The 25,053-nt window shown below is 32.3% G+C and overlaps 1 protein-coding gene across 4 annotated transcripts; it reads right to left on the bottom strand.

Annotated features, from left to right (window-relative positions):
- Positions 1 to 445: 445 nt before the first annotated feature.
- On the bottom strand, positions 446 to 14,564 carry ThrRS (threonine--tRNA ligase). 4 transcript variants are annotated; one of them, XM_074134209.1, is made up of 17 exons: positions 14,300 to 14,564; positions 13,544 to 13,723; positions 9,733 to 9,807; positions 9,390 to 9,544; positions 8,258 to 8,373; positions 8,017 to 8,150; positions 7,175 to 7,288; positions 6,915 to 7,058; positions 6,048 to 6,194; positions 5,497 to 5,691; positions 5,351 to 5,421; positions 4,637 to 4,799; positions 4,363 to 4,500; positions 3,181 to 3,359; positions 2,772 to 2,946; positions 2,525 to 2,639; positions 446 to 828 (listed from the first exon to the last, which is right to left on the bottom strand). In XM_074134209.1, the coding sequence occupies exons 2-17, from the start codon at positions 13,703 to 13,705 to the stop codon at positions 683 to 685; spliced, it is 2,229 nt and encodes a 742-aa protein (XP_073990310.1). In that variant the 5' UTR covers positions 13,706 to 13,723; positions 14,300 to 14,564; the 3' UTR covers positions 446 to 682. The 4 variants fall into 4 exon arrangements, with proteins under 4 accessions (XP_073990310.1, XP_073990311.1, XP_073990312.1 ...); XM_074134210.1 differs by lacking the exon at positions 13,544 to 13,723 and having other exon boundaries at positions 14,300 to 14,458; XM_074134211.1 differs by lacking the exon at positions 13,544 to 13,723 and having other exon boundaries at positions 14,305 to 14,435.
- Positions 14,565 to 25,053: the final 10,489 nt, after the last annotated feature.

The following is a 25,053-nucleotide window of genomic DNA, read 5'->3' as shown; positions in this document are numbered from 1 at the left end:
GAACTCTGCAGAATCTGCTTCTTAGGTGCATCTTTGCTGCTTAATGGTTAGCAATCTTGGGATTGGACCAACATTCGCCAGTTAGAAGCAGTTTGGTTCTTCTCTTATTATAATAGAATTGAGTTAGGTCTTCAAAATAAAGACTGGGCTATTGTCCCTTAAATGTCCCTGCGCTGCTTGACAATGTCATGAACGTTTGATTTGAATTGCTCACTCCAAGTGAAGAAGCTACGAAGCGGTAACATATATAACTGCTGAGCTAACTGCTCTAGTCATGAGACCACTGTGTCAAGAGATTTCTCATGGAATGAGTATTTTCAAATTTTGTCAGGAGATTTCATGTCGATTCTTTGTATTCAACTGTAAAAAATATTAAATATTGATTTCCCAGCAATGTCTGGGAAATAATAGAGTACGTTGGGATTAAATAAATATTACAAACAAATTTTCAATAAATATTTATACGAATTACTTCCTTCTTAAAAAAAGATATTCTGCTGGGAACAAACATTAATGGAACAGATCATTACTTTTACAGAAAGTTTTAAACTTTTGGTTTAACATTTTTACTTTAAAAATCTAACCATTTTAAATCGCTATTCAAAAATGTATACTTCTAAAAGCCAAATTGTGAAAATTGTGAGCCAGAAGATAAAAAATGTTCAAAAGAAAAAAATGATTCTTAAAATACAGTATTATCTGCCTTTCTGCTTGTCTTAAGGTTGTCAAATTTTTTCATTATATCGTCAAGTGACAACTCTCCATGCACAACATTGTCTCTTGTACGAACGTTTACAGTATTGTTGGTTTGCTCCTTTTCACCAACTACTGTGAAAAAAATTAATTAATCATTCATTTTAATTAAAGAATTTAAAAGATACTTGGAAATATTCTAGGAATAATCGTCAATTAAGTAGGAAATGCAGGAGCAGGTACAAACATGTATCTAATGATGGAACTTTTAATGTTATTTTAAAACTATGGGTCTGGGTACATGACTCTTGTAACAGTAGAAACCAAAATAAACCCAAGAAAAAGATTAAGGATAAGAAAAAAAGATTGATTAAAATGGCACGTTACATAGCTCAATTCTAAACAGTGTTTTTCTCTATTTCTCTTAAGAAAGAGTCTTCTCTTTCTTAGTCATAAAAGCAGCAAGCTGAGATTATGTCATCATGTATGCGATGTAAGAAGACAAATAGGCTGTCAATAACCACAGAAAACTGCAGTTTACAAAATCTCGTAGCTTATGGCGTTTAAGGTTGTAATAATAGCAAAAACTAGTATTTTTTTGTAATTGTAAAAAAAAATTAGAATCTACATGGTAGATTTAAGAAGACTTAGCAGAGTTTCATTTTAAATTAGATTCTAAAAGTAGATTTTTGTGTGGTATTCAGGACGTCCAGCTGTACAAGAAGTCTAAAAACCTCCTCTTCGAAGAGGTCAAGGAGTTCAAATGTTTAGGTTCCGTTTTGATAAGAGAAAAACATATTACACAGAAATCAAGAGCAGAATAACGACAGCTAATTGTGTGTTTTACGACACCTAATAAGTTCTTTTGGGTCCAACAGAAAGTGTTTCAACTTCAAAACACAATCTAGGCAAGCGAAGATGGTAATACAAAAGACCATATTAAGACCAATAGTAGCCAGTTAGCCGAGACATCAGTGATCCCTAGATGGAAACCCATTAAATGCTTGTGAGGGAAACCTGAGGATGAATTTTGAATTTTATAGGGAAGGAGAGAAGCAAAGAATGAGAGAAAGTAGAGGACTGATTGGAGCTGTTAGAATTAGGACCTGGTAGGATGGATCATGAGGGGCCGGATAAAATGATTATAGCATAATAGGTATGGTCACGCTGGAGAGGCTAGGAGAGGAAGGTCGAGGAGACTCAGGATGCGGTAATGTCCCGATTTGAGAAGTCCCTTTATAAGAAGTTGAACAAAGAATTGCTACTGTGCAAGGGTACTTATGGAATCCAAGGTCCTTTGTGGGTTTAGAAGAACAAGATGTATACTCTGCTGCAGTTTAATGATTATTCAATGTTTTTTCTCTTATTTCTAGTAAGATTTTGGAAGTTCTAGGGGGTGACAACCCTCCTAATAGACCGCTACCTGTATGCTTCACGAAAAGTAGACTGAATGGAAATTAAATGTGTAGTACAAAAATTATAGAGGGTAGAAACTTGAAGAAATATGTCCAACCCCATCATTCGATCACAGAAATGAAGGAGAAGAGATTGCTGCCTCTTTTAGAATTCTTGGACAAAACAGGTTGAAACGTAGATATTATGTAAAGGAACTTCGAGCGTGAAGAGTAAACTCAGACCTCCAATCGAACCATCCGATCCCATACCTTACAAATGTTTGTTCAAATTACTGTATAAATTTATATAGCAGCATAGAAGTACTATTACATCAATTTATCTTGATTTCTTCTTAGGTAGGAATTTTTTTTGTTTTTTTTTTTTTTTTCAAGTTATACTATTATTCGTAGCTCATGAATCATATAAGAAATCTTACCAAGTATAAAATTATACTGTGCCAACTGAGCATTACGGATTTTCTTGTTCATTGTATCACCAGCGTCTAAATCGTAATCACACAAGAAATTCTGTGCACATAATTTCTCTTTTACCTAAAATCAGTGAAATTAAATTACAATACAATATAACATCATTAAACAAATAATGGATTTTCTCAAAGTAGTTTCCTAAAATAAGATAAACCTATTTAATGTTTATTAATGAGTAAATAAATAACTGGTTACTTTTACTGCGTAGCCATCGAATTGAGAAGCAACTGGTATAACCATTATCTGTCTGGGAGACAACCAGAACGGCCACTTGCCACCATATGATTCAGTTAAAATGGCTATCATTCTTTCAACAGAGCCAAGTATTGCTCGGTGTATCATAACGGGATGTTTTTTCTCACCGTCCTCCCTGGGAAATAAATTTTTAGATATAAATATAAACTAGTCATAAAGTAAGTTATAAGTACTGGAGCCTGAAGTTATGAAGCGTGTCCGAACGAAGTTTCATGCATCGAAATCTTCGGCAAAATTAATTCATAAAAACCATTATCTTCAGACTGGAAATAGATTGTACAGAATAGTTGTTACATTTCTCCTTATAAAAACACTGATTCTTAGAGATTCACTGCATTAAGTTACCTACCCAATGTAATTTAAGTTAAACCGCATAGGTAAATGAAAGTCCAATTGGATTGTTCCGCACTGATGTGGCCTTCTTAGTGCATCCTTGATGGTAATATCAATTTTTGGACCATAGAAAGCACCATCTCCAGGATTTTTTACCCAGGGAACACCAAAAGCATCCAAACTTTCTTCTAATTGCTTTAAAAAAAGGATAGAAAAAATCTATGTGAATAAAATGTTTATATTTGACTCTATACAACTTAAATCATAATTATTTTCTGACTTGTGTTATGCACACTGAAAATGAATGTACAAAGCAAAATATGGCGCACAGTAAACTAATGAACAAATCTGTCAAGATAAATGAAAATATAACACAAAGAAATGAGTATGCAATGGTGGAGAAAACATTAATATCATTAATAATACTAAGGATTCAAGATTGGCGAGGAATCGGTCAAATAAAAAACAAACTCGTCTTTTTGCCAACGTTTCGACAAATATATTGTCTTCTTCAGGGAGTTATAGTTTCTGTAACTCAACCAACCCGCACAGCCACGCCCTGAAGAAGACAATATATTTGTCGAAACGTTGGCAAAAAGACGAGTTGTTTTTTATTTGACCGATTCCTCGCCAATCTTGAATCCTTAGTTTAATTATTTACGGTCACGAAGCCTATATATTCATCATTAATGCTGCTGATCTAGCTAAATACAGGAAGATATATATATGCTTCTCGATCAAAAATGAATGAATCAAGTCTTATTTTGATACAAAGTTCAATTCTAATCAACTTTTCTAAAGAGGAAGAAAAAAATTAAAGAGTTCGCGCTCTGATTTATGCAATATAAATATTACATTGATCAAAGTACACTAAAATAGTCCAATACCTATGTTTCAGGCATGCTTAACATCTGGCAACCGATTAGAGGCGAATAGCTAACTAGAATTTAACTTGCTTTATTTAATTTTCTAATTTAACACATGAAATAAAAACCAAGGCCGAGTCCGTGTATCGAATCTAATACAATATTTAATCAAATACATAAAATCAAAATTGTCTAACCTTATTTAATATTTTTTCAATGAAAAAAACAACCTCTAACGATACGTTACAACGTGAGTTTTAGATACAAAGTGTTCAGTAATCTTAATTAATATTTGAAAAGAACTTGACTTTCAAGAAGAACATAAAAAATACCTTTTCTGCCTGATCCCATATGGCAATATCACCAAGGAAATTATCAGGTCTGGTTGAAAGACATAAATCAAACGAAAACCCAAACTCATTGTAAACGTACTGGAGGAACTGAAGGGCTCCTGATATTTCTTCACCAATCTAAATACACAAATTTATTTTAAACAAATACTAAAAGTAAATTATTTAAAAAGTATTTTATATTTGAAATAAATATACCCTAAAAGGTAAAACAAAAGAAAATGTTTTTGTTTATTTACAGCAGACTGTAGCCTACCTGAGAGACAGTACAGAAGATATGGGCATCATCTTGTTGGAAACGTCTGACTCTTGTAAGCCCAGAAAGAGCTCCAGATAGTTCATTTCTGTGTAGAACACCAAAATCCGCTAAACGCAAAGGTAACTCACGCCATGATCGGATACGATGGTCAAATATTAAGCTGAAAACATGTTCAATGTAAAAAAAAAAAAAGTAAAGTAATTTCAGGCGGGCTTTACGTCCAACTACCAATTAGGTGTCGTGGACGGAGGCGACTAGCAAACATACTTTATTGTAAATTTCTCATATTAACCATTAAATAAAATCTAAGGCCTAAGACCGGTAATCGAACCCAGTACCATCACAATACATATTAGCTTTAAGGTCTCGCCTCTAACCGCTCGGCTACCGTGGCGCCTAAGTAAAGTAAAGTAATCGCCTATTTCTTCAGGCAGGGCTTAACGTCCATCTACCACATTTAGGTGTCGTGGGCGGAGGCGTCTAGCAAACACACTTTATTGTAAATTTCTTTTTATTAACCATTAAATAAAATCCAAGGCCTACAGACCGGGAATCGAACCCAGTACCACAATACATATTAGGTTTGCGGGCCTCGCCTCTAACCGCTCGGCTACCGTGACTTTACAGTGTAGAGTTTACAATTCGCATAAATATATTTTGTTTTTAATTTCTTCAAAATAAAGATAAAAATATTTTAATAAAGATACATACCAATGGCCAGGGCAATTCATTGGCTTCAAAGCAAACTGCTCTTTTTCAACATCAAAAGAAAACATATTCTCCTAAAATATAGAGAGATTTTGTAATAAGTTACTTAAATATTAGTAAATATATATTAAAAAATGGCTAATACCTACAGCATAATGTTGCCAATGTCCAGAAGTCATCCATAGTTTAGAATTGTAAACATTTGGAGTAACTACTTCTTGAAATCCTCTCACTCTATATTCACTTCTAATAAATTCTATTAATGTATTATATATGTGCGCTCCTTTAGGTTGGAAAAAACAGGATCCTGGAGACAATTCGTGGAAAAAGAAGAGTTCTTGCTCCTAAAATGAAATATATTAAAATATGCAAACTTTAACTCCAAAGTTAAGGTTTGTGGATCCTTTTATAAGGTTTTATTTTAATTTTGAAATTTGAAGTATTGCAAAAAAAGTAAAGTAATTGCCTATTTTTTCAGGCGGGCTTTACGTCTAACTACCAATTTAGGTGTCGTGGACGGAGGCGACTAGCAAACATACTTTATTGTAAATTTCTCATATTAACCATTAAATAAAATCTAAGGCCTAAGACCGGTAATCGAACCCAGTACCATCACAATACATATTAGCTTTAAGGTCTCGCCTCTAACCGCTCGGCTACCGTGGCGCCTAAGTATTGCAATATATTATTGTGTAATTACCTTGCCGATCTTACGATGATCACGCTTAGACGCCTCTTCTTGAAATTTCTCCCATTCCTTCATGCGTTTGGCGTCTGGAAAAGATATTCCATAGACCCTTTGTAGTGATTCTGCTTTAGCATCTCCTTCCCAATAGGTTGCAGAATTCTGTTACATAAATACAGACTGTAATTCAGCAATTTCGTTTTTCTCTTAAAACTGGTGTCATTGTTTAGAGAATTCAACTGTTTTGTAATTTCTTTTTAAATTATATTTTATTATTATTATTTTTGCCTAATTTCTGTTTCAGAAAACTATAAAAGTATGTTGCTATTCTATATTCTACTGTGCTGCCGAGACATTAGTGTAGAAATTGTAGAATTTTCTGAGACATTTATTTAAGAAGAGTTCGAAAGATGTTCAGAGTAAATGGCTCCTACGAGTAGGAGTTGTGTAAATGTCAACTAACCTAACATAACCTAACCTAACCTAACCTAACCTAACCTAAAATAGATGTATCCCACTTTGGAACCATGAAATCTCAGCCACGAGCTTGATATATGTCCTAACATGTACCTTGCTACAGCCGAAACCATAATGTTGAACTTAAATTAAATTAATTAGAGATAATGGTGAACAAAAAGTTAGTGTCTAGAATAAGTGTAGGCCACCGATGAGGATACCTCATCACCACAAGTAGGCATCGCACATTTGGTTTGTGGATTGTTCGCAGGGCACTATCCCGAATTTCATTCAAAGTTGTTCTTCAGGAATTGTGCATTAATCCGAAAACACTTGACTATTTATCATTTTGGTGACACCTTGAGTATATTAAAATACCATGCACAGCTGTATGTACACTAAATTGTGGGTAACATATTCACATACCTTAGTAACTTTGAAACTCTTGACTTTACCAGTATGTCTAACATGAGGTCCTCGACAAAGATCAATCAGAGGTCCACAACGGTAGATAGTGGTAGTAGGAGTCTTCACTTTTTCCTTCAGAATACGAACTTTAAATTCGTTATACTGCAAGTAAATAAACAAATTACATTAATTTATAAAAAAGAAAATATTCACCAGGTGAAGAATTCTTCAAAATCCAAAAGTTATTTTTAGTAAAAAGCCAATTCCAAAAAATTTACCTTAAACATTTCTAATAAATCGTCTACAGAAACTTCTAGTCTTTCAAATGGTTGTTTTTCTTTTACAATTTTCTTCACAACTTGCTCTATCCCTGGATAATCGGTGGAACTTACCTAAAGAAAAGAAAGAAGTTCATTGCAAACCAAAAAAAAAAAAACAGGAAAAGGCAAGTCAAAACGCCAAAAAAACTTAATATAATTACTTATAATTGTAAGGATTAGAATTGTACAGTACTCCGAAAACTTACCAGGAGAACCTAAGTTGTTCTTTACCTGAAACGGATTGCCCTAATTGCTTCAACTAAAAATTTTAGAACATGTACGTATTATGAATACCTACATTTAATAAAATACACAAAAAAGCTGAAACTTTTATCAACTCAGAATTGTGGCATTGAATCCTTTCGACTAATATTTTATTGTCAAGTTCTTTCAAGATAAGCTAAATTATCCCCCGAAACAAATACAAGAAATAATTTCAGTTAGTATGGATGGTTGCTGTTATTGTTATTACGGTAAGTGAGTGTAAAAGAAGTAAAACCAGCAAGGTTTCAAAGTAGAAAGAGAAATTTGTAATTTGAATACTCAAAAGCTTCACTTTTCTTTTTTATTTATATTTTAAATAAATACATAGAAAATCTTGAAAGGAATCAGCATGTATTTAAATTGGACGATAAAAATCATCTAAAAATAATTCAATAAAAGTCATACCAAGGTGATTACCATCGAAAAATTTTTTAATGATTTATTACACCCACGTTTCATATTTGTTTAAATGTTTTTTTCTCTCACACTTCAAATTTTTGATAATCGCATTGTAAATATTAACAGAACCTTGATACCTGCTTAGTTGGGGTGAACATATCGTAATAGAATCCTGAGTGAATTGGGGGACCATAGCACAGATGCCCACCGATAGTTCTCTCCAGAGCCTCTCCTAAGATATGTGCCGAAGAATGCCAGAAGACTGCCTGTGCTACAAAACATACCACTTATCTAAAGAAATTCACAACAAGAGGTACCTATATTTCTCTTATCTGATATGTAAAATTTTTATAAACACAGAATAATGAAAATATTTACCTTCTGGATCATCAAATTTTAGAAGTGACAGTTTGCAATCTTTAACTAAAGGCCTGTCTAGATCCCAGAGTTCGTCATCGACTTTTGCGATCACTGTATTGTCAGCTAGCCCTTGGCTGAAACCATATGCAATAGCCAGTTAAATATATTGTTATCCATATTACTGAAAGGTTATAAATATTTTATTATTACTGTATTAACAAACTGAGTAGATTTCTGAAGTATACTCTTTAAAAAAAAAAAAACACCGTTTAAAAAGTTGAGTACAAGAATTGATTAAATGCCAGGTTTTAAATTTTAAATATGAACCACTTGTAAAACCTCTAAAATTACAAAACTTCAAAACCTCGATAACTGTTATCACTAAAAGATATCTATGTGCACCAGTTATAGAGGTAACTTTTCTCTACAATTTGGTAAAGAATTCATTAAAATCGAAACAATACGAAGAGAGAAATAGAAGTTTGAAATATGAACCACTTCCTAAACCTCCAAAACTTAACCTTCAATATCTCGTTAACTGTTATCTCCAGAATATGGCAATTTGTGCCAGTTATACACCTATGTATTCTCTACAATTCGGTAAAGGTTTCATTAAAATCTGATAAACACGAAAAAAGATATAAACGTTTTAAATTTGAACGCATTCGTAACGAATATGAAAACGTCCAAAAATTTAATCTTAAATATCTCATGAACTATTATCACTAAAACATTGTCATTTATACCACATATAAAGCTAACTTTTCTCTACATTTCGGTAAAAAAATAATTGAAATCTAACGAATACAAAAAGAGATACAAACATTTTAATCGATAAGTATGAAATTATTCTGCCCTCAGACTGGAAAAGTTTTCTTAGACCAAAAATTATGTCCCAGTGGATAAGAGACTGGGAATTAGTTCCTCTAACTAACAAATTGAGGAATATAAAGTCAACACCAATGAAGTGGGTAACATCATGTCGAAACACTCGCCGTGAGGAGGTTATACAACTTTCCCTTATACAACCCTTATACAACTTTCCTAACGCACAGTTTTAATGTTGTGTTTTCATTCGTAGAAAAATAATTTATTAGAGCACACCAATAATTACAACTATTGATCTCCCTCAAAATACACAAATGTATACCTTATTTCAGCTGCAATATCATATGGGGTAGTTTTCCAAGATAAACCTTCCTTGACTGCACCGTCTGGCAATGTTATTGATATTGGATTGTGCTCTTTACTCTCAATTTCAGCGACATACTTCGCCATTAACTTATCCCACAAGTCTAGCCTTTCCTTAACATAAAATGCATTCATTAAAATATATCCTGTTAAATAGATTTTTCTTTAAATGTTAAGTTTCTATGAATTCAATAACTCATAAAAAGATGAATTTCATTAAATTCAGACATCTTAAGCCTTAATGAGAAAAAAAAAAAAAAATATGTATATAAGAATCAATAAAAGACAAGAAGAAAGCATACTTCAATGAAAGGTGGCCAGGGATTCAATTCTGAGGCATCATTTACGTTATTCATGGTTTCTGTATTAGACTTTTTCTGAAAAGAAAAAAAAAAAAATGAAAATAATTAAATGATTTAATATAATCGGTCTCACAAATAGAAAATTAACAAAATTTAAATTATTTCAAAAACACAATTGTATGAATTTGTTTACATTAGGAAAAATGTAAACATCACTGTTAAGATTTATATTTACATTTTTGTTTTTAATGCATTGCAGTATGTACTGTATTTTTGAAATAATGTTCAAGAATCGATAAATGGCGCAATTTACACATTTAAATGACAGTACAATACCGAAATAAGGCGACCAATACACAAATTGGTACTTGTAAATTCACATGCAATTACTGCATATGCAGTGACTCCCATTAATATTGGGACACCTATTACAAAATGATTTAAAAGGAAAATGAAAACAACATACAAAAGTTTAGGATTTTTTTTTTTTTATAAATAACATTAGCAACATCTGTAGAAATTATATATAAGTATAAAACGATGAAATTCCAAACTGTTAGGTAGCACTTTTTGAAAAAGTGTGAAATAAGGCTCTCAAAAATATTGGGACACCAGAAGTGCTAGAGTTTAAATGTTCAATATTTAAAATCTCCTACTATTTAATAATTGGTTGGTAATAATTTAATAATTGCTTTTTGACTTACAATAGCCCTCAAACGATCAGGCATAGGTGAAACAAGTTTTTGGTTAATTCAGGTGGTGTTTTTTTCCCATTCTTCCAGGAAACATCGTTTTAATTCATTTTTGTTAGATATTACTCGTTTACTTAAAGCACTAGCTAAATATTGCCATAAATCTTCAATGGGATTAAGACCTGGAGACTGCGGAGAGGTTTGGAATACTTTTGGGCAATTATATAACAGTCACTGACGTATCACCCAAGCCGTAGGTTTGGGGTCGTTCTCTTGGTGCAATTTAAAAGACCCTAAAATACCCAATTTTTGGGCATTTTTTTTCAAATTATTTTTTAATATATTACTATAAACCATTTTGTCCATCACTCCATCAACAAACATTAATTCTCCAAATCCTGATGCGGACATCCAGCCCCAAACCATAACTGACCCACCTCCACCCGGTGGTGCAGCTTTAAAACCCTTTAAAGTTGGCTGTAAATTCTTCTTTTCGAGTTCAGCATTCGCTTTCCTCCAGACCATATCCCTTCCATCTGGCTAAAAAATATTAAATTTTGATTCATCGCTAGAGTATATCATTCCAAAATTCACTATTTTCATTAAAATATTTTTCGGCAAATTTCACTCTCTTAGCACGATTTATCTTACTAACAAAAGGATTCTTCCAGGCTACTCTACCATGATAGTCGAGTTTTCTTAGCACTCTCCGAACAGTTTCTGCTCCATTTTTGCTCTCTGAACATGTCAAAAATTTCACATAGAAGTTTTGGAGCACTAAATCGGTGATCTTTTCTAATTCTTTTAAAATATAACGCCGCTCTCTCTCTCAGAGAGCAGTTGAGGACGGCCTTTTTGTGGGGTTGAAACAATTCTTTTTTCTTTTTGGTAACGCTGAATGATGTTCCACACAGTAGATGTTTTAGGTCCGATCAGTTTTTCTGTCTCTCTAACACTTTTTATTGTCTTTGTGCAAAGAAATTACAATTTTTCTTTGTTCAATCGTTGTATTTGTATTTTTGCGCGACATGTTATACCTGGCTTGATTTATATAAACTAATTTAATTATTAATTTCATATTGAATATACGTATGCTTAAGGTATATATTTACAAATTGTATAAATATTCGGGCAAAACCTTGGACAAACTATAAATTATAATAGTGTCCCAATATTTATGAGAGGTAGAATTTGCACTTATTATTATATATTTTTTTTAATCTACCAAAACATTTTTATGTACTTAATTAAATAGTTTTTATTTAATTAATAGTAATTATAAAATGAAATGAATTTATAAAAATTTGAATAAATGGGTGCCACTTTTAATTTTCGTCAATTTTGAACTTCTGTATGTACTGTCCCAATATTAATGGGAGTCACTGTATGTTTCAATGTTTATCTAAGGCCAATTAAGAAACAAAAATCAAACATAGAATAAGGCATTCGAACGGCACATTAACATTTTTTGGATTTTTTTTTTTTTTTTAATCGCAAAACAAATTTTTAAAAGACAAAGTAAATAGTTTTAAGATAATCTCTGAAGAAATTCTCTGTCTGTTGGAAGCATACTATTTATTAACACTTTGAAATGAAGATGGCCAATAAGCACAAAATGAAACAAGCCAGTGTTTGTATCTAATGACTATTAGCTTGATGGCTACATCTTGAAAGAATTTTGAACTCTGAAATGACTTTGTAAAAATTGGTATCTTCACCATTTTCTTTACTAAGTATACACTTATACCATAATTTAGACAGAGAACAACATAAAGTTTCTTGATAGTCAAAGTATAACCATCTGAAATACTGTTTATAATTTTATAAAAGGAAAAATTCTTTTAAGAAGGTAGAAGGCAACAGCGGGTCGAATTTATTGTTTTTATTACAATATCACTGATTTTATAAATAAACAATAATGGTTTACCGAGCATTTCGCCAACCATAGGCAGATTCATGTTAGACTGCATGTACAGTTTATCAGCTTTGTAAGCAACAACCCGACATGGAGAATGAATACTATGCACAAAAAAACTACAATAATCTACACTAAAAAAATATTAAAGTATTGGCAAAACGTCTTTGTATTTACTTATCATTGATGTCTAGTAAACCACAACGTATTTGTGTGCTCTGTTCTCGATGTGCGATTTGCCTGCTTCTTATCTAAAGCCAGCCCAAAATACTCATAGGCAATCAGAAAAGCATCCTTTTTCCAAGATATCAAACTCAGCATTGCCTAAATTATTAAAGGGATCGGTAAGTCCACTAATCAATCCTACTGACTTTTTTTTTGGAGCGATGATGATGGGTATTTGGAAGCCAAATTGCTGTAAAGATGGGACTCGCTCAATTATGGAGAGAGAGAAAATCGATGGATTCCTCCAGCTATTAATTATATGTAAATATGGTGGTATCAGTCTCAACTTTAATTTGTTAATCTGCAATGTAATGCACTGAAACGTTTTTTTTTTTAGAATTTATTGCCCGTTAATGAGCAATTAAATAAGTTGAACAATCATGATGAAGTCGCTTTATGAAAATTATATCGAATAATTCGCTTGGCCAACCAGAACGGTTACGTCACAACAAAGTGACTTAAAAAAATGATGCAAGTGTTCGTCTGGTAAAGTAAGAATAGGATGCCCAAGAAAGACGAATTGACGACTTTAAATGTAATTTCAAAGTTTAAACTATCAAAATGTACGAAGTAATTGAACTGTTTTATGTTTAAGAGAGGCTGACAAACACAGGTCAATCGTTTCTAAATTATTTCTAGGCAATTTTTAAAAGAGACGTTTTATATTAAAAAAAAAAAAACATTTCTAATGATCATAAACACAAAAAATATTTCTTCAGAAAGTATTAAGTTTACATTACATAAAATGATGAAACTAACTAAAATCAGTGTGATTTTTTTTTCAAGCATAAAAAAAATCATTCTTGTTAGAATGAAACTAGATGATCAGGTATTATGGTTGATCACTTCAAAGATGATACAAGCAAAATAAAAATCAGAGTTATTTACATTTAATTTTATATGTTAGACGTGGATATTAGTCATTAAACGTCATCAGTAAACACAATAAATATAAAAAGAAAGTGTCATGGCCAACTACCTTCTTCCTTAAAACAGAATAAGATGAGTAGTACAAAAAATGTTGTGGAACCAGCTGTGAAACGTTTAACCTTTGTTTCGTCTCTCTTCTTATTAGGCACCAATTCGAACGAACCAGGCCAGAGAACAGTGTACAGTTTGCTGACACAACAGCTTTCAACATTGTGAAACACTAAGTGTCCTATTTGAATATGAGCACCGAGAACAGACAATTATATGAAATTAAAGTAAAACATTTTCTTCAGAGATTTAGGCTGATCCCTAATCATAGAGTACCTCTATGATAAATTTAATTAATTTTCCTTTAGACACCACGAACTATCACTCTGAACTTAACTATAAAAAATACGTATCAAATAACATATTATAAAAGCTGCTTTAAAAAATCCACTTGAAATGGAAAATGCTGAAACATCACAAAACCTAGGGATCACCTTACACCTCCTGAAGTAAGAAGAAGACTCAGCTATAAACAAGCATAAAGCAAATCTCAAAATATAAATTTTACTAAACGATGATTTTCTAAAAGGTTTCTTTTATTTTAGTATACCATTTAGAGACGCAAATACACTGCTAATTTACCTCTAAGTCTCTTCATCAAAGTCACCTTCACTAAAAGTCCAAAAAATTTTTAATCTAACACTAAATCCCACATTCAAAAGTGCACTTATCAAAAGTGCAAGATGACACGTTCCTTTCTCAATGAGGTGCAAAACATAAATTCATGGTTTACTTCTTGACGGAAAATTAAACTAACCTTACAGTTTTTATTGTATCCATTTTGACCGCTGTTACTCATGACTGCTGATGTTAAGGTAAATCACTTATTACACTAACATATGACTGTTCTCTACCGACATTGAACATGTGTTAGAAGGTAAAGGTAGGTTAAATTAGTATAGCCTTCCTGATGCCTAAGAAGCTTACTTCATTCGAAACAAGTCAAGATTAGTTTGTGAATCATTACCCAACTTTAACGAAGTTTTTTTGCTCAAATTGAAAATGAAAAGTACTATTGCAACATTTACCAATTTATCAACGCGTAGGAATAAAATTACAGTGTGTAAATAAATCGATAGCAATAATGAAAGTATCGATCCTCGTTTATATTTAATTTGGTCCTGCAGCCTGCATCTTGCAGCTTCGTTTATTATATTTAACTGAGCCTGTGATGTGCATAATTATTTCTATTGCGTTATTTTTTAAGGAAAAAAGAACTATGCTGTTTTTTATTTTCTTGAATCAGAATATGATGCAACAAAGTAGTAGATCACCACAGATATGGAATTCACAAAGGTGTAATCTGATTATATTCCTAGATAGAAGTAGACAGTAGGACTGTGTGGCTTTTGGCAACTAATAGACGATTGCTAAAACCCTTCGTGTGCAGCCATAGAGTGTATTTCTGGATGTTTATTTCTGTTAATTGCTAATTAAAAATTTGTTAAGGTTATTTGCTAGAATACCCCAAAAAGTGTGAGAAAGCAAGTATAGGTTTGCATAATTCGGCTTATGAGGACTCCTACTACTCTTCTTTCAGCCCCACATCTCATGTGCATGAATAATTTTTCTTTTTGGCGTTTCAAATTTCTAAAAATTAAGGATACATGAAAATAAATTATCCAGAACTACAAATATTGATCCAACTACAGTAGCCAGTAGGTGCTGGTCTCAAGCGGCCAATTATTGAACTAATGAATAAAATGATTCTTCCGCAACGGTTATAATGGTTTTAATAAAGGTAATACTTTATGCTTGGTACAGTTCATTAGCTGAGAAATTGTAAACTGTGGTTACAGTTCAAGTTTAGATTTATTAGATTTCTCAGATACAATAATGAAATTAATACGACTTTGTTTTTGAAAGGGTAATAATGTACTTCATGGAGAAGAAGTAATCCCCTAAATAACAATGCGTTAAGATTTTTATTATTAAGAAATATTTTTCCTTAAAATTATGCGCTTTTATAAATTTATTTTATTTTATTTACTGAGAATCCATTTCCTACAAGTGTTGAATTGTAGAATTTTTGTTTAGTTATTGCTGACATCTGTAGGAATAAATGTGAACTATTAATAAATTTATGAGAAACTCAAATTTTAATAACAGAGTATTATAGATGATCGAACTAAATTACAATAGTTAATTCTGTATCACTGCCACATTATTGAGCAAAGAAAACATTAAATTATACAATAATCAGGATTTCAATAGTTTCAGAGACCAATTTAATAAAGGTAGAGAATCAAGATAATGTAGCTTTTTTTCAATCAAATTAAATTTTAATTCGACCAAATAAAACTTAGTTTATCCAAGTTAAACTTTTTTCAGTTAAACTGAAACTTACTTCATACAAATTAAACTTTTTTAAAATCTAATTTTGGCCTTTCATTTAATTCATTTTAAACTTTTTTTACTTTTTCTTACACTACCAGCAGATTTTCTATTTAGATTTATTAATTGAAATATCCTTTTTAAGGTTTTCTGATCATGAAATGTGTTTTTTTACAAATCGATCTGGTGTTTTTATCCAATGTAGCATTAAATAAACAGAAAACTGATGAAAGTCTGAATTTTAGATTTCGACTCGTGTCAACAGATAACTTGGTAAGAAGCTTTTGGGTAAAAATTGCCAACCAGATATTCTCAAAAACGGATTTTGTTTAAAACATAGGATTACTCATTGTTTATGAGTATTAGACTTATAACCTTTTTACAAAATATTTTTATTTTGCAGTTCGTGAGGAGAGGTAGATTAAGTGTGATTTAATGTAATGTGCGGCCTTATTACCTTCATTATTTTTTTAATGGCATTAATGGCACGAAAGTAAATCGTGGAGGGTTCTCTCTAGATGTTTTCATCAGATTATCGTTGTAGGGGATTGTAGTCCAATTCTACTTCAAAGCGATTCTAACTAGTGGACTATTGGCGCAGTCGTTTCTTCTTTTTTTAGGCTAGATTGATTTACTTTTGTCTAAATTACTGTTATAGAATGGAAGTAACATAATTTTAAGTCACTGATAGACGTAGACTCGCAGGGTTATAAATGTGTTCCTCTAACTTTATTTTTTGTTTATGTGTATTTTAAAAATTTGTCATTTTAACAAATTTTTAATTATTCTACTTAAATAAAAGCTTATTTGGAGACAAAGAGCCTTTTGTTTATTTTTATTTTTTTAACCTTCCTACATCCACAAAGTATGTTAGGCTAATCAACATAGGTAATACCTCTTTAGGAGCCATTATAACTCTTCCCACTCATGCTTATTCTTGCTTAACCATCTTGGCATTTCATTATGATCAATTAAGATATCTTTTCTTACACACTGAACCTGCTTTTATACCCACTTGGTGCCACTTTTTGAGCAACTAGCATCATTTTGCTCACACTAAACTTACTTGGTATTCTTCACAAGTTGTACATCAATACCGAGTAATTGATACCACGCCTTCACACACACACTGAACCTTATTTTAACCAACTTTGTACGTAATTATGTGCAATTATGATTTTCACAAGCACGTATCCTTGTTTCCACTAACTAAAATAATGTCGACAATCACTTGTAACTCAAGCATTTGATATTTATGTATTAATTTAAATAATTACGGTTGGACAAATTTATTGGCTTACAACTATTACAAAAACTTGAATGACTCACACAAAATATCCCACTAATTTGGATTCAGATCAAAGCATCTATCAAAGTAAAGTAATTGCTCATTTTTTCAGGTGGGCATTACGTACAATTACCAATTAGGTGTCGTGGACGGAGGTGACTAGCAAACATACTTTACTGTAAATTTCTTTGATTAACCATTAAATAAAATCCAAGGCATAAGACCAGGAATCGAACCCAGTACCACAATGCATATTAGCTTTGCAGGTCAAAGCATCTGTCAATAACTTAAACGAGTAACTGAACACATCGTACATAAAGTTGAAAACAAAGTACACATTAGCTACACTTTTTGATTTACCTAATGTATTTGACATTTTTGACAAGCTGGACAAGGAAGGAATAAGTCCAATACTCTTCAGTTTCTACTCTATGGACAGACCTAAACCTGGTATAACGATGTTAGCTACTTACGACACAATGGCATTTACAAAAGACCATACAGACATTAACAAAACTATCACCGGCTTTCTGATATCAACTAATCCTATAACAAACTGGTTCAAAAAAAAAGAAAAGGGAATTTGTATTTAAACCTGTAACAAATATCATAAACATAAGGAAATAAATGTAATATTGTAATATAACAAATATATTGTTGTATTTATAGCATAATCTTCCCTCTAAGAAGGTTACGAAATGAAGATCTAAGATCCCTATGAACTACTAAGAAATATCTTAGAATCAGAAAGTTCTAGGAGTGTGCTAGCTCTACTGCAACAATCATTACCGAATTGAGACAGTTATAGCCACTTTATTAACATAAAAATACTAACAATAACGTACAAAGACACTACTAAAACCTATTCTGACACACCCCTGTCGAATACGGCTAACAGCTAGTAAACAACTGACCAAATCACTAAACAAATTACCAGAAACACACAACTTCATAAAATGGATTTCGTGTAGTGTTAAATAAAAAAAGACTTATAACTGTATACGTTTTGCATTTATATAACCATTATACTTGATAGAAAGTAATATAATTTGGTAACATGGTTAGCAGTGATTGACTTGTAAGTAGTTACTTCGCCTTGTAAAGTTTAAGGTGATGCATTTGATAAAATCACTCGACTTATTACTTAATAGTTTTTTAATACTACAAAAAAGTATAGAATTAAAATTTTAAAAAATTTGGAAAATCAAAGAATCTTAATTATGAATAGGCGTATTATAGTCGTTAAAAAAGAAAATATTAAATAATATACTAAAAAGATTTAAAAAATCAATTCCCCTGAAAAATGTATGGGACAAAGAATAATCAACTTTTAGTCGATTAGCAAGAAAAGATCAAAGAATACATTAAAAAGTTTATAAATCTATTTCAAAAAATCACTTGGGGAAAGCAAAAATGCTAATTTTGAACTTACAGCTGATTAAACAAAAAAAGATTTAAAAATACATAAAAAATGTTATTAAATTCATCCCCCCCTTCAAAGAATGGGGAAAGCGAGAATGTTAATTTTGAACTAATTGTCGATTAACAAGAAAAGATCAAAGAATACATCAAAAAGGATTGGAAAACAATTAGGAGAAACAAAAACGATTAAGGAATAGAAATCCAGTCCAAAAAAAGCAAAGAAAGGTAATTTTTAACTTTTAGTCGATTAAAAAGAAAAGATTAAAGAATACATCAAAAAAGGCTTAGAAATCAATTCCAAAAAGGAATTTGATGAAACAAAGAATGCTACTTTTGTCGATCAAAAAGAAAAAATTAAAGAGAATACTCTAAAAAAGTTTAAAAATCCATTTTTAAGTGGACAGTGGGTAGTGAACTTTTATTGGATTAAAAGGTAAAGTTTTCGCAATACACTAAAAAGGTGTAGAAATCCATTCCAAAAACAAAAAAGGAGAAAGCATGAATGCTAATTTTTATCTTTTATTCAATTAAAAAGAAAAAAATTAAACAGTACATCCAAAAAAGATTTAAAAATCCATTCCAAAAAACGGATTGAGCTAACCAAGAATGCTAATTTTGAACTTATGGTCGATTAAAAAGAAAAGATCAAAGAATACATCAAAAAGGATCAGAAAACAAATTGGAGAAACAAAAACAATTAAAGGAATAGAAATCCAATCCAGAAACACAATTTGGGGAACATAGCAAGGTAATTTTCTATTTTTAGTCGATTAAAAAGAAAAGGTTATAGAATTCATCAAAACAGTTTAGAAATCGATTTAAATACTTTTTGTGCTTAAAGTCTATGATTTGTAGTAATCAAAATTAAAGAATTAACTAACACAGAACGAACTCAGAACGTAGCATTAATATTTTTTTGTAAACAATAATTAAATGATGAAATGTTATTTGGACGCGAGAATAATAAAAATAAGCGAGAATAATTGATAATAAAGTCTTACCTTGTTTAAGGAATATCCATCAGCATCTCAGTAGATCACCAGTCCAATAGCAATTGACACTAGTTACAATAATTCACAACAGTATTTGCACTAAAACTTATACCCCACACTAAGTATTAGCATAAACTCATAAATAAATCGATAAAACAAAAATATCCTTTTGGTAGGGGATTAGCTATGCGGTTAGCGTATTGGATTCCCACGCGGAGGTCTCGGATTCGAATCCAGCTGCTGACCCTTAGATTTTCCGTTCCTAGGAGCTTCTTACGGCTTACCGTCCGGATATGGACAGCGTTGTTTGTAACGAGAGAACACTATCTGGTGGCCGGCAGTGCAATAAAAAAAGCTCCGGGCGCCAATAACCTCAAATGTTAAAGCGCCTTAAATCATTAAAAAAAAGTTTTATTTTGTTGAAAACAAGAATAATTTCAATCCGCACAGTTCAATGAAGATACAAAAAAATTGAAATATGGCAATTTCTATTCACTCATCCCTCTTGTAGCCGTTTTGCCCAAAATATAATATAAACATAATATGAATCAGAAATGTGAAAGTGTCAGAATAAAATTTCGTTAGTAATTATAGAAAACATTCCACACTAGTAGAGGAGAAGGAGGTAATTTTGGCCACCCCTGTTTTTGTGAAACCCTGTAGTGCTATCTGTTAGTTTTTGGTGCCTTACTACTCTTTTTGAGTAAGCTTTGTCTGCTGCAGAAGGCAGCGCGTCAATCGAGTGGCAGCTTTGTCCAAGAGAGGACCGTGTTGATTTTATCAATGCTAAAAAGTTTTCTTAAGGTTGATTTTTCTCTGCTTTGGGATAATACCGAGGAAAGTTAGAATAATCTCCCTTAGACATTAAAAATAGAGTTTTAAATGCCAATATTATGGATTTCAAATATGAATGTATATTGGTAAAAAAATGAGGTTATATTGTACGCGGTGTATGGTGGTATTATGAGATAGCGTTGTCCCTTATAACAACCTCGCTAATCGTCTGCCAAACAAGTGTGAAAAGTGGCACTGAGGACGAAACTAGTGTCTTATAAATATTCTTATCTACAGGATACTAAAAAGGGCCTAAAAAGATATGCCTAGAAAAAAATTAGGACCATCGCCGAAAGGCAAACGTAAAAATTGGGATGAAAAGGACACGGTTGATGCTATTAAAACTGTAAGGGTGAAAAAACTTGGTATTCGAGAAGCTGCACTTCACTTCAAGGTCCCAAAGTCAAAATTGCATCGCCTATTATCAAAACAAATAGATTCTGAAGACGATTCTGATGTTTCAGTTTCATCAGATGAATCGGATTTGTCCACTCCATCCCAAAATTCGACACCAGATAATGAAGATGCTGATTGCATTTTTTGCGTAGAGAAGTTCTAGAACTCAAAGCCCGGAAAAATGTGGACTGAGTGCATTGTCGTTGGGCTCATATGGATTGCACTGCTTGTGAAAAGGAGTCATTTGTTTGTGATTTTAGTGTCCAGTCCACCTAAGAAAACTGATTACACCCTAATTTTTGTCCTTAATGTACGATAATTGTGTAAAATATAGTTTTGTGGCATATTTAAGGCTTATTTTTACAATTCATGGAGAAACGAGAACATTAACTATAATTATTATGTGAGTCCCAATTTACCACCACACGTTCTGAAAACCCAATATTGCACCACTACAGGCTTTTTCAGTGTAACTCCAGACTTCTTGCTGTAATCCACTCAGGACTCCAAATTTTCAAAGACAAATGATGTATGTCTATGATTTTACTTCAGAGTAGATTTTAAATTCAGTAGTGTTCAAAATATGCAAGGTAAAAAAAGACTGTCCCGTATTACCACCTTCTCCTCTAGCTACTTGCAGGAATAATGGGAAACTACTGTCCTTAAGCTGTGAATTCCAAAAAACTTTTGAAAAATAATAATAACCACTTATCCCTCTTGTAGCTAATAGAAAAAAAAACTTTAAAGAGACTGTTGGTATGTTCAAATCTAGTTAATTTATATCAGTATAACGATAATGGGCGCCGATAACGTGAGTTGGTGAGGTGAGTTAATTAAACTATTCTATATAAAGCTAACATCGATTACGTGAGATTACAGGAGGAAACGGTTCAAGTGATCTACACTCGAATAAGGCCTCAACTAAGATAGGTTTAGATTCGGTTATATTCTAAACTAATGTGTGCAATTTAAAAAGAAATCTTTTATCTTGCATCGAAATACTCTTAATATTGATTTAATTTACAGCTAGTTGTAATAAGTTTTGAACATAAATCTAAAACCCTATAATGATGACATGAGAAATATAATTATATATTTTCTAGAAATGGATTCAAAAGAATTAAAATTAAAACATCAAAGCTGTAGCTGATTAATTTGAAGTTGTAATGTAATATTTACATGTTGTACTAGCTTAGAAAAGAACTATTAATAGTTAATTTGTTAGCACTATAGTTGATCAGACTCTACTTGTAGAGAGAGAAATATACAAGAAAATATGTCACTTAAAAGAAAAAAAAATGATCTCACTTTAAACAAAAATTAAATTTATTATTTAGAAAACCAACAAATGTTGCTTCTGTTGAGCAAAAATGAGCTCATCTACATTCTAAACTCAAATCCTTTTACAACAAAACTATTGTTGTGCCTCATCGTCAAACCAAATCGAGGAAGTATTCTTAAAATATTTAAGAGAGACATCTAATTTAAAAAAGCCTAGCACATTAATTCTTTTAGCACTATTGATTTAACTAAAGAATTAAGAGAAGAGTTATTTGGTTTGTATACATCTAAATTGAATAAATACAAGCTACATATGCTAGCCAAATATAAATGTAACATCAAATTTACTTTGAACATAATTACAAATAAATATTTGTATAATCGAATATAGTCGAAAAAACTAAGATAGGTTTAGATTCGATTATTTTCTTAACCAGCCGGTTAAGTTAAGCTCTTTCACTTTATTTGCCATATTTACAACTACAACTAATGTTGCATCAAGTAAATTTGATGAACAAAGTCATATATGTTGGTGAAACTCTTTCTCAGTGGATTGCACTCATATCAATAGATCTCTAGGCCACTTCCACTCCAAACGACGAGGAGGATTGTCGGGAAGGTGTGCTGAGGAGAGTTGTTGGACAAGAGGATTAGGATGGAGAGCTAGGAGGCTGTGAAAATTGCGGTAGCGAGACTTTATTAGGTCAGTGACTAAAGGGATGTGAAGGTCAGTGTGTATGGTAAGGTTAGAAATGTAGAATGGAGCATTCAGGATTTTCCGTAGGATTTTAGATTGTAGGATTTTAGAGAGTTTGGTTGAGCCCCACATTTCTGCTCCGTATATTTTTTTTTTTTTATATCTTTTATTTGAAATTTACAGCTGCACTCGTGCAGTACAATAAGTAAATATGCTGTGCGTACAATAAAAATGGCGTGGCAATCATGAATGATGATCATCCAGTGATGACCATCATTAGTCTACCAGTTGGTCACGGGGCCAACGGCGCCTCAGCCGTCTTCGGGGGTTGGAGGGAAGTGTGGTTGAGAATAGGTTTGCAGCTAAAGGATTAGGGTGAAATGATAGTTTTTGGTGGAATGTGTTTTAACGGGTTTTGGCAAGTTCTGGTATAAATGGAATGTTGAGGTCTGTGTGTATGGAGTGGTTACTGACATAAAAGGGAGCGTTTACAATGCGGCGGAGTATTTTAGATTGGAGTGTTTGTAATCTGTTGATGTTAGATCGTTTAGCTGTCCCGTAAAGTTCAAGTCCGTAAGTCCATATTGGAGCAAGAAGGGAAGTGTACAGTCGACGCTTGTTCTGTAATGTTAGTTTTGAGCGTTTGTCCAGTAGTCTAGCAAGGAGTTTGTATCGTTTGTGTAATTCAGCCCGTTTAAGTCTCGTATGAGGGTTCCAAGTTAGTCTTTTGTCTAGGTACAGTCCAAGGTACCGCACATGGTCGGCTGGTGGGATAGGAGTGTTATATAAGAAGACAGGTCCAAGAGTTGTTCGTTTGAGTGTGAAGACTATGTGTTTGGATTTGTTTGGGTTGATTTTTATTCGCCATTTTTGTAGCCAGGGTTCTAGTGAGTGAAGGTGAGATTGTAGAGAGCGGATAGCGAAGACAGGATCAGTATGTGTGGAGAGAATGGCAGTGTTGTCAGCGAAGGTGTATATGGAGGTGTTGGGATTTGAAGGTAAGTCGGCTGTAAAGATTGTGTAGAGAAGAGGAGCTAAGACGCTACCTTGTGGTACACCAGCAAGGACAGGAAAAATAGATGATCGAGAAGAGCCTTGAGTTACTTCCGTATATTTAAACTCATAATTAAAATTTAAATAAACAAAATCCTGTAATACGTAGAACACAATTTTGGCATATCTTGTAACATCCATTTTGTCCATTATTAATATGACTAATTCAATGTTTAATGCGAAAAATTTACTATTTTTCAAGTTAAATAAAATAATTTAAATTTAGAAGAATATAAAACCTGTGAGAATTTGTTGTTAATACCCAAAGGTCCCTGATTGGAAAACAGTACAAAAGGGCATTCCCACATTATTGCGTTTAAAACATAATCCCTGGATTCCCAATACTTGAAATTTACTTTATTCAATGCCCGCTAAATTTAAACCAAAAATTATTTTTAATCAATTTAATCAATTATATCCAAATGCTCATAATAATCTAAAAGTGCTTACGATCGATATATTGAATCGACAATTTGACGACACCTTTCGCAAACCTAATAGTGAGTGGACTTATCTATGATGATGGCAAGTTCCTAATTGTTGCTGACTTGCTAAGTATAAGGTCGTTGAATTTGCAGCAACAATAGTAAATACTGACTGCTCTGCTTGCTATAATGCAGTGTTTATTTAATCTACTATAATTTAAGGATCTCCATTAGTTTTCTAAAGTTAAAAGGAAATCTCCTACATTTGAAATTCCGAACTTATCTGCAAAGAAGACTGGATACTGAAACATGTCTTTGACATCGAGTAAAACCGCAATTGTCCTGAGGATCTGTACCTATTTTTTGGGTGAGACCTATGCTGGTTGAGTTCCGGTTTCTCTCTATTTGGGTAAGAAATATGAAATGATGGATTATTTGACCGAACAAATCAGCTGTGTTCGTTTAATTTGCTACACTCGTTAAGCTTGGCAGAATGGATCGTGGGTTTCCAATCTTTCTTGCAAATTCGCGACCCAATCTCTTCTCCTTTTTTTCGCATTCAACGAGCTTTGCGATTACTGAATTTATTTTATTTTACAGTTTTGTTGTTTATTTTAGGACTGTAATTATTTAAATAACGTTATCTTTACCTCTTCCTTTTCCCTCTTTGTAACAGATACGTTGACTTTTTTGTTGTTTAATTTTATCTTTGCAGAGAGTGCCATGCGATCATTTCTTACTTTTTACTTTTTTTTATATAATAAACTACTATTACTGCATTATAGTAAA

Source organism: Rhodnius prolixus, unplaced genomic scaffold (genome assembly GCF_049639745.1).
Source record: "Rhodnius prolixus isolate KJV_2025 unplaced genomic scaffold, Rpr scaffold_10, whole genome shotgun sequence".
NCBI classification, from domain to species: Eukaryota; Metazoa; Arthropoda; class Insecta; order Hemiptera; family Reduviidae; genus Rhodnius; species Rhodnius prolixus.
Note: the sequence above shows the minus strand (reverse complement) of the source record. Positions and strands in the feature narration are given on the sequence as shown.